Genomic DNA, 11,381 nt, shown 5'->3' on the forward strand with positions numbered 1-11,381 from the left:
AGTCTGTCAAACCCAGAATGCTGTGGGCTGCAAAATACGGATAAGAATTTTAATGGCAGGAAAAAACTAACAAGCTTAACAGTATTACAGACAGGTAGGTTGGAGTTTTTATTCTGGATGAACAACATGATTCAGTCATTTAAAAGGTAGAAAATGGTCTTCAGTTGTGCAACTGTTAACAGGCAACAGTTAAAAGGTCTAAAATCAGATGGGTTTGTCTGTTGTTTCCTTGTAGGTACAAATAACATTGATCCTGGTCTGGAAACCTGTCAGTTAAGAATAGAAATTCATGGAGTCAAGATGTTAAAGTCCCCGTATTTTGACGCAATTCCGAGTTAAATGGAATTTTGAATCAGAAAAATAGTGGCCGTGGCTTTCATCTTTCTCTGTGATTTTGATTGGATTTATAAAAACAATTATTATACAATAAAATAATAGTATAAATTAATATGAACATAAATGAAATTAAATAACAATTGTTTTATTCGTCGTAACAGTCTCTACAAAGTTTAATGTTTGTGGTGTCTGTATGTGTAAACTCAAAACACTGCAGATCAAATCTACCTTCAGGAACAAATAAAGTTGACCTTGACACATTTTCGAAGCAAAGAGGTAACAAAGTACTTCGTGTAGACCTGTGCAAAGATCATGAGTTCAGACCCGGCTAACATACACGGTAGAATAAATGTTGTTTGTCTAAACGTACAATTTAAAGATATGTTTAAGAAAAATGATAATTTTTGTATTTTTTCTGTGAACTAGTGATAACATCTCTCAAATTCCGGGACAAAAGGTCAAAATAACAAAAAGACGCAATGTTTGCAGATCCTGAAAACTGCAAAGAAAACATTGTTTAAATAACTCGATATGATTTTCATCTAAAATTGAAAATATGATGGAATAAGCCTCTTTTGTTTTCACAACTTGCGTGCGTTTTTGCATTCTCGCAATCTCAGTTTTTCACATTGCTATTCGGTGACTTTCTGAGATTTGTGTCTTTTGAACGGGTTTCTTTTCATCTTTTTCTGTAGCTTTAAAAACAGTATGAATCGTTTGTCTAATGCAAATGTAAATGCATACTTAATTGAAATACATCTCTCTATGTGTTTTAAATGAAGAGAGACAAAGATGTCTTCACTTTCATGTTTAGGGGTCCCCATCATAGAAAGCCCCAGCAGTATTTTTCCTTTGCAGTATGAGCATGATGCCACTTAGTGGTAAAAGTGCCGCATGATCCACTGACTTCTGTGTCATTTTAGATTATTTTCATAGAAGCCAAGTTGCATCGTGTAATAGTGAGCTTCTTCAATTCTAATTGTGCCAAACAGAGAACCCTACAGTAGATCTGATGTGCCTGTGCAAGCAACCACGAACAATTAGTATAATTGAACCACACAAACATAGATCTTACATTAAACAAATTGTACTCAGAGTAATTCAATAAATGGAGCTCAGTGAGTGTGCAGAGTTTGGAAGAATATCCAGTGAGACCGAAAAATCAATACGAGTCAATATGGGTTGTTTTTCTCCTTTTATTTATATGATCAACTTCACGTTCCAATCTATAAAAGGCTACTGTTCAAAGGCAATAAACAAACAATCCATCACTCTTCTTTAACATCATTGTTTGGTTACTAACAGGGAATGTGTTTGAAATGTTGTAGGCCTTTGAAAAGCGTATCACGCTAATGAACGAGCAGGACGTGGCCGCCCTTTCGCGTCTCGCCTACTTTTCCCCGCCGCACAGCTCCAGCAGGATTTTACGGTAATCCCCGGATGTGTCCCCCTGCAAACCAGAACAAGGATTAGTGATGGCTTTAACATCAGATAAACTGCAAAACAAATGTGGCGGTTTTTTTTATTAAATATTCTCTCAATAGTTTTAATTTTGTTTATTTTTAACCAAGGACATCCAATTTAGACGTGAACAAGCGTCACCTTTATAAAGGAGCCCAGGGTTTTTCCATACATCCTGAGAAACTCAGACTTGATGTCCAGCATGTCGATCTCCGCACGAGACACCACGATCCTCATCAACACACTGTCTGTGGTGCCTAAGCCCTGCGGAAAGCCCAAACGCACATCATTATTTCATTGATAAAGGCTAAATGAAATAACAATCAGACTTATTTTACCTTCATTGACTTGTAGAGTCTTTCAGCAAAAAATGCCGGTTTATTCTTCAGACATTTCACTGTAAAGCATTTTATAAGTTAGTAGGTGCAAATATTAAGAAACAAAATGAGAACGAGGAAGAAGAAGCTTACGACTGACCTATTGCTAAAAAAACATCCTCCAGAGAGCCAGACATCTCTCTCTTTATGCTCTCTTCAATGTCCCGTCCTGAAATCTTCTGGTAGTCTTTAAACACTGAAAAGGACGACGTACGTTTAGAACGGAACAGAAGCACTCTGCTGTTATATAGTGTGCATACTATTTATTAAACATTGTTTTGCATTTTGAGTTATATTTACATTTCTATAACAGTAATAGTGTACTGAAAAGCCGGTACCTTTGGGAAAAAAACATTTACATTCAGTCACCACAAGGTGGTGCAATATTCTATTTTCTAGAAGTTGAGTACTGATACAGTAATCCTGGAATAATGAATTTCTGTTTTGATGTCACAGAAGGGGGTCACAGATACCTTGAATAAGGTGGTTTTTGTTCCTCGCACACAGAACGGTGAGGAACTTGACCTCATCCGTTCCCCAGCGAGCCTCGCCCGCCTCAAAGATGTCCTGTTGGTTAATAATGAACGTGATCAATACATGTCCTTCTGTGAAACGTTAATGATTACTACATGATAACATGACCGTGTTTTATCTACACAAAGAGACCAAATTCATAATCTGAATTTTTTCTTTGCGTTTCTTTTAATGTGGAGAAAAATGTGAGGGAAGTTTAGGATTAAAATTTAAATGTCAAACAGAAATGTAATGCTATTAAAAAACATAAAATATATGCAAATCAAATGTGAACAAATTAATAACATTTAAAAGGTCTAATTTTGCATCCACTGAAGCACTGAAGGTGATGTTTGGGAAATTTTCAAATTGCGCTGGGACAACATGATTCATCTCTAAAAACCCTACAGCAGATCAGGTACATATGACCTGATATATATATATATATATAGCGCAGGTCCAGAGGAAATAATTCGTTTTTATTTAATGTATGTATCCTATACTAGTAGTCTCAGACATTTTGACCACGCTGTGTATATCACTTAGTAAAAGTTATCACTAGAATAACTTTCACTACTTCTATTAACAACACGCAGTTGCCCCAAAAGTTTATCTGACAAATTTTATATCGCATTCTTCCATCTTCTGTTTTGTTTACTGCATTGAACCATTTAACATTTGGCATAAGTTTAGCCTTTGCTATAGGCTTAATATATAATGCACACTTGAAATATTTGATAGTATACGCTATAATATATATCTTAAGTAGCACAGGAACATTTTTAGTAAAAGCCAAAAATACATTGTATGGGTCAAACTTATCGAATGTTTTTAAAGCCAAAAACCATTCGGATATTAAGGAAAGATCATGTTCCATGAAGATATTTTATAAATTTCCTACCTTAAATATATAAAACTTTATTTTTGTGAGTGGATGTCCTGCTACAGTGAGTCTGATTAACAACTTCAAAGACAATTTTCTCAATATTTAGATTTTTTAGTGCTCTCAGAGTTTTAAACGGTTGTATCTCAGATTAATATTGTTCTATTCTAACAACTCATACATCAATTGAAATCTTGTTTATTCAGCTTTCAGATTATGTACAAATCTCAATTTTGAAAAATTGACCCATAAAACTGGTTTTGTTGTCCAGGGTCACATATATTTATGTTGAATGATAAAGCAACGAGTAATTATGTTCAGCTAAATTTAAAAGGAGATATTAAAAAAAAAAATCTCTGCTAGGTCACTTTGGTAATTTAAGGAGACTACATTCATCCAATATAAACATCTTGGCATGTTTTAAGTAATTGCCGAAAATGGCTACAAACGCAAAGTAATTTTTTGCAGATACAACATAGTATTCCATTCATTACAGTGGCATTCATTTAACATCCAAATACTTTTGAGGGCTTATGTTGTCATCTAGTGAAATGTTGCAAATGTTAAATTGGATACATGCATCTATACATCCGTACTGGATTAAGTACAGTCAATCTCTCAGATTAAGGTAGTCAGAACCCGTTACACCACCATAAATGAACATGCGCTTATTAAAACCGCCTGCTAACCAAATTTACGACAGAAAACCACACCTTTGCATCCTTGGCAACTTGAGCATCATCTACCTTGAAGCTTTCGTCACGGCCGGCCTATAAACAAAGCAGAATAAAACCGATTAGATCTCGGGAGTCACACCTGCAGAGGCCGGATGGGAAAGGTTTGCAAGGCAAACATAACCAGCAACTCATCTTCACAAATAAAAAGGACAGAAGGTTGTTTTTTACCGCGAGGAAAGAGACCAAGACCCTCTGGAACATTCCAGAAGTGTCTCCACAGATGTCATCCTCAAGGCTTTTGCCATATTCTGATTGATGTTTTTCGTAAATGAAATAAAAACAACAATATGAGAAAAGTAGATGAAGAGTTTGGTTCCAAAAATTTTAATTGTTCAAAAATCATGGTTTTATTGTGTTAACTGTATTTTGGGTGGAGATTTTATGGCTTTCTCTCATTTTGGATTCAAACTCTTCATATTCAAACAATGTTTCTTTGCTACACAGGTAGTGTGTTTAAAACAGTCTTCTTGTCTTAAAAGAAGCTTATACTCGAAGTTTATCTTATAAACTAATAATAATGATTTATATCTTGAACTGTCTTTCGAAATCACAAATCTAGAAAAAGAACCTTTCTTGTAAGTAGCGATGAGTTCCCTTATCTCAGCGTTGTTCCTGGAGGCCAAGATATCAATCAGACAGGCTTCCTCTGTACCTGCGCCCTAAACAACGTGAAGGAAAAGTTAAATATTAATTTTGTATTTATAAAACATGTATATGTATATATTTTTTAAACAAAAATCAATAAATGTTTATATAATTAAATTATAAATTAATAGAAGTAAATATATGTAAATATTTCCTTAATTTATATATATATATATAAATATGTGTGTGTACATGTATATGTATTATGTAAAAAACAGTCGGGACACACGGGACGATGATGTACTTCCGCTTAAATTGCTGCGAGCTAGGTCACTTACGCTCTCATAGCACTTAAGAGATTTTTCACCATGTTTTTGGTAAATTTCGGCACAACGGGTGAGCATTGTTAAGTGCCTCTGTGATCATCCCTCTAGTGAGTGCAAAAGTTCACTTTCACTTTTTTACATATTTGTTGATGTACCTTGAAACAGATCCCCTGAAGTTTTTTACTTTTTTGATTGTCGATATATGACGATGCATCCTGAAGCGAAACGCCATTATTCCCTACGGCGCCAGACGTAACAAGCTGGCAGAGATTTTAGCGGAAGGACGTCATCGCTCCGTGTGCATATGCCCCGTTGAAAATGACAATATATTCAAGGTATCACTCGTCCTCACTAACCTTGATGGCATTTCTCAGTTCATATGCGTCGTACACCGGCGCAGGCATCAGCAGGCCGACAACGACCTTCTCAAAGTTTCCGGTGAGCTCGGACTTCAATTCATCAATTAGATCCTGAATAAACATCCCACATGGAAAAAGAGCGCTCGAATCATTTACATTTTATGCATTTGGCAGACACTCTTATCCAAAGCGAATTATATTGCATTAATAAAATAAAACCGCACGACATCCCACCCAGACACACTGTAGCAAACTTTAACACTTCTCATAAACCTTGTGTTTCAAGAGTTGATTTGTATACTTTACACCTCTAAACATAAATGAAAGAATGGTGTTTTAAGTTAAGAAAGGATGTTTAGTTGAAAGCGTTACTCTACAGAGTAAGCTTGGGTGAGGCCTGCAGTCTACAGACCGTCTGCCGGCCAGGACTTCTCCCACAATGACTCACTCTTCCTCACTGTACAGGGCAAACAGTCAATAAACTCCACGTATGCAAGCAAGACCTCGCCATGACTTTTACTGACAGTCTGGACTCATTCACATGGCTTATGGTTACTGTGTTACTATGTAAAGACTGATTACAGATTAATAGATAGCAACCCACAGGTAGTACAATAAAATCAATGCAGGCTGTGAGGAGACAAAGCACAGCTTCTTTCCACTCATCCTCTTTTATCATTACACTCATAATACCAGGGATGTCTCTTGAGATAAGACGGACGGACTATCTATCCTCACTGTGTGCATTTACATGACGGGCTAATGATTGAGGCCGGATGACCGCGTGTGTTATCGGTCATACATGTTCTGCCTTTGTCCATTGCTGTCAGTTTACAGACTTGTCAACAAAGTTATCTAATCACCTGGTTTTAAGTAAATAAACCTGATGGTTTCCCTTCTTGTCATAAGGAACAAGAGATAAGAACATGGGAGCTTCCCTAGTTTCCAACAGAAGATGTTGTTGTGTATGTTAGCTGTTGAGTAAAGTTACCTTTCCAACGGTCCGTTTGAAAGACTCCTTGATTTTCTGGCGCTGCGCAATAGTGCGATGAGGCAGAATCTCAATGATGGTTGCCTCATTGGTGCCTGAAAGAAATGTCATTTTTTTATTAATATAATATAGCAACAGACTGAAATTAAATTACATTTGCAATTCAGTCAGTTCCTTAAAGGGATAGCCCAAAATGTAAATGCGTTATTTACTCGCCTTTGTGTAATTTTAAACCTGTATGGCTTTCTTTCTTTTGCAGAACCAAAAATATATTTTGAACCATGTTGGTATCAGTAAACCGTTGGTCACTATTGACTTGCATTGTTTTTATTTGGTCCTAACAATAGAATTGAATAAACAGAAACCGAATCGTTTTTAAGAGCCACGTAACAATAACTTACATTTTTAAATCAAAAAGTTCCAGTCTGGTTTTCCTGGCTCAAAATTAGACGTGTTTTGCATATTAATTTCTAAAAAGGAGATTTTCAATATTTCAATTTATGACAATTATTAAGTTGATAAAAGATTATGAGGGCACAACATTTTTAAAAAGAGAATGACCCACACGAATAAACGCTGCAATATTTCATGAAAGCAGGGGTGTGCATTTTTAATTTCACTGGGACTTTAAATAAATCTGTTCAAAGGAGTCCTTTGTTTTCGAGTCGTTCTATCATTCTTTTGAAAAATTGAAATGAACATAATTTACGAACAAATTAGGCTTAAACAATAAACACTAATGTTCTTATCACGATGCGCTGTGTGTGGGAGTCCAGCAGCATCCAGTTTTAAAATGAGTAAATTTGGACGTCACCAGTGCCGATTTCTGCAAAAATATCACTCGCAAATGAATATTTTTGACCGTTTTGGGGACAGTCTGCAGCTCTGTAGGGTTTTCATCTTGGGTTAACTATCACTTTAAGCAAATGCATGGTATTGACTTCAGAATAATATAGAAATATAGCTCTCAAATTATACGGTTGAGGCTTTTTGTAACCTAACAGCCTCTGGCCACTATTTGATTTCATTTCATAGAAAAAAATGTACCGTACTAAGTAGTAGTACTTCTCTTTTTTATTGAAGGAAAAAGCATACTTGATTATACGTGTTGTGTGTGAAAATCAGTTTTGGGTGCACTGTCCCTTTAAGACCACTGGAAAGAAATCACATGCTTGATTATGCAACAGCAGCATTTCATTCATTGAACGGAACGCACACTTACACATCCCACAGAATCACATGCAGATGATTCATACCATACTTCTTGAATTCCCATAAGCAAGCCTGCATTTAATAGGCCCACTGTGTGTGTGTGTGTGTGTGTGTGTGTCTTAAACATCAGCTGAAGTTCATTACACAAATGTATTTGTAGCATTCACCAAGGAACAGTCATATCACTGTTGTAAGATTAAGTAGTATGAGGAAAGACCTGGTCTGTTGAAGGACCAACATCTACTTTGTATTGGAAAAGCCCTGCTGAGCCACAGGTGTCAGCTGACATGCAGATGTGATTTAGATGTCTGGTCTGAAGGGTAAAACATTTAAATAGGATAATAGGTTTAGAAGTCATTTAAATAGCAACCGCAGTGGATATGTGATGATTGTCATTTATTCAAAGCGGCAGAAGTCTTATGCAAGGATGTGAGGTTTGGCTACTAATGCCATGCCTTTAGATGAACGAACCGACAAAAGAAAGAAACAAGCAGTGGTCTCCATCTGATCTAAGCGGGTTTTCATCACTCTGGTTTTATTCACATTTTGAAGAAACGCTAGTTTTCTAGTTAAAAAAAACATAATTCTCAAAAAAATACGCTTGCTTGAGGTGGTTTTGCGGAAAAGGGTTGATGTGAATAATGGAAACGTATTTCCAATAATTTCCTTCAAAAAGTCACCTAACTGCACTAACAACATGACTGATCTTGTTACACAACTGTCAATGTCAATCTTAAATGCCTGAGCAAAGTCGTCAAAGTTTTCTGCCTCGACTGTGTTTCCCACAGTTTACAAAAGCAACGCATTCATCGTGTTCCGTAACCGTCTGCTTGCGCAAGTGTTATTATACATGAAAATTATTATATTCAGTGGCTTCTCTTACTGATATTTTGTGGCAGTTTATTAGGAAGTGACCGTGCCTAGTTGGATGGAAACTTATTTGCTTATTTGGTAACGTTTTATGAGATATTCCATTTTGCGCATAAGCTAAATTCGCAAATGGATGGAGAACCGGCTAATGAGGTCTGTCAATAAATGTATTAAATTGGTAATTCACCAATTCATTTTATTCAATTGTTTATTCAAACTTTCAGTCCCTAACATACGTTTCATAGTCACAAAAACTTCTTGTGTTGTGTTTCACAGAAATAAGATGAATAAGATGAAAATATTTTTCATCTTTTAGACATGTTAGACTTTTAGAAGTTTTTTTTGAAGAATGTTGGTAAGCTAACATTGACTTTCATTATTGGAACACAAATGCACATTTCAAAAATATAAAATATGTGTTCCACGGAATACAATAGTTTTGAACCAGATGAGGCCGAGTAAATGACAAATTAATTTGTATTTTTCTGTTATATATTATAAATATCACATTTTAAACCCAAATGTACAAGCGACTGTGTATCAGTATGTGAAAGGTTTTGATTTGTTCAATCACTCACCAGCTCCTTTCATAGCACTATAGAGTTTCTGAGCATCTTCATCTGGACTGAAGGCTGAAGCCTCCGTCACAGTTCCACGGTTTCCCAACTACACAGACAAAACAAAAGGAGTCTTTACACGGACGTAATTAGTAAATTAATCTAGCTTCTATAAAGCTACATTTATTCTAAACACTTACTCATTATGTATTACTATTTTCCTCATTTCAGAATAAAAGTCATATTAAAGTCATCAACTATGCAATATGATCCAGAAAATTTAGCCAGAAAAAAAAACTGTTTAAGATTACAAGGTGGTCATTCTGTCGATCAGTCACACAAGGTGCATCATGGGATGCTTTCAAGTGTTTCTGAATGAGTCGCCCTGTATCCTGGGCAGTTATCGATTATTCCTCCACCGTCAAATGCATCTCATATATAAATTCATGAAAGAAAATACTACAAAACCAATTTTAGAAATTGGAGCACAGAAGAAATCATGAGAAACAATTCACTCTCAGCTGGTTGTAAACATATCTATTTCATATGCAAATACAAATACAGGAGAAAAACGGCTTCAAAGAGAGGGGTCAACCTTTATTTGATTGTCTGTGTAATGTGATACAATTTACTTGCTTTTGGATTTGCTAGATGTTTGCTAGTTGTATATATCAATGTGTCGGATGTGCTCACGGAAACAACAAATAGTAAAATAAAGATGTTTTCTGAACTGACATACAGTAGATGTAATATCAGACATATAGTAACATTGTTTAAGCAAATTCTTTACATTCAAAACAAGCCTCTTACCGCTGCCATTGCGATGAAGGATCTGGTGATGAAGAGGTGGAAATGCTGAAACAAATGAACAAGCCATATATGATTTGTATCTTTGATATCTGTCTTTGTAAACTACAAACATTTAAATATGCTGTTTTTATGTTTTTTGATGTGTCCAATGGCATTTATATACCCAATCTAACTTAAGTGTCCAAAAATATCCAAATTCATTCTGGGGTCAGAACAGATCAGCTCAAAATCTCACATCGGACTGACTGAAGGTCAGGGCTACACCACATGACATGACCTTTTCTTGTTATCTTTTTGATAGACCAAATCAAACGTCTTTATTGGACTGAAATATAAGAAGGCGAGAGCTTGACTTAATAATAGTGCATGACACTGTTAAATAAATAATGCTCCGCAAAATGGTAACCACTTTGCAATGCAGCTCATTAAACAGAAGAGGCTAAACTGGTAATTACCAGCCTGCTGCTTAGTGTCAGCTTTCCTTTAGAAACAATAAACTCACAGAGAGAACCGAGACGTCATACAATATCTTCATTTTCATTTCTTTGTGCTCGTGCATTGACAGGGTCAATCATTTATCAATAATTTATGATGCACATACAGCATATGTCCTAAATTAAAATGGCCAGTTTATATACGAGATTAATGTTTACAAAACATGTTGACGTATTATATTAAAACGCTTTCAATGCAGTCAGAAAGATCTCATTTGGAAGACGTTCATACTTTACGTTTAGCCCATTTGCAAAACATTGCGGTCTCTATATTTTGTCATGCAAAGCACCTTGCCTCGCGTTGCTTTTTTATTTGTATTAAAAGATTTGAAGCAAAAACGTCCTTTTCGTAAATGTGTTTGTTTCTTAACACGCAAAAATATGTACACATATTTATTTAAAAACGTGTTTAGAAATATAAATCGAAACGTATAAATTGAATCGCTCTCGCGATACTTTGACGTCATGCCCTGATAGGACTGCAAAGTGCCGCGTGACGTCGAACACACCTAAAAACTTTGCCCCAAAACTACTAATACTCTTTCTAAACAAGTTTAACGCTCACATTTCATGTTCGATATTAAAATTACAGATGTAACTGACAAAAACCCCCACACACATTTACTACAGTGCGGATGAAAGCGAGCGCGATCTATGATGATTCAAGAATAGATGAAACACAGAATGAAGTCTCAACGTTACCTGATGATGCGCTGGATTTACGCAGATGAACCCGTTCACGCTGTGAGAGAGAGAGAGAGAGAGTGAGTGAGAGAGAGTGTGTGAGTGGACGCGCAGGTCAGCCGGAATGTCTCTGACTTTTGTTGCAAACTTTGGTGGGTGTTGTCTTCTCGTGTGGACTGAATCGTG

At 36.0% G+C, this 11,381-nt stretch overlaps 1 protein-coding gene across 1 annotated transcript; it reads right to left on the minus strand.

Moving 5' to 3' along the window:
- Positions 1-1,514: 1,514 nt before the first annotated feature.
- Positions 1,515-11,373, minus strand: anxa4 (annexin A4). Its single transcript, XM_056737286.1, has 13 exons — positions 11,214-11,373; positions 10,018-10,062; positions 9,229-9,316; positions 6,569-6,663; positions 5,575-5,688; positions 4,876-4,966; positions 4,476-4,555; positions 4,284-4,340; positions 2,648-2,741; positions 2,275-2,370; positions 2,136-2,194; positions 1,939-2,061; positions 1,515-1,786 (listed from the first exon to the last, which is right to left on the minus strand). Exons 2-13 carry the CDS (start codon positions 10,024-10,026, stop codon positions 1,727-1,729), a joined length of 966 nt encoding a protein of 321 aa, XP_056593264.1. The 5' UTR covers positions 10,027-10,062; positions 11,214-11,373; the 3' UTR covers positions 1,515-1,726.
- Positions 11,374-11,381: the final 8 nt, after the last annotated feature.

Source organism: Triplophysa dalaica, chromosome 22 (genome assembly GCF_015846415.1).
Source record: "Triplophysa dalaica isolate WHDGS20190420 chromosome 22, ASM1584641v1, whole genome shotgun sequence".
NCBI classification, from domain to species: domain Eukaryota; kingdom Metazoa; phylum Chordata; class Actinopteri; order Cypriniformes; family Nemacheilidae; genus Triplophysa; species Triplophysa dalaica.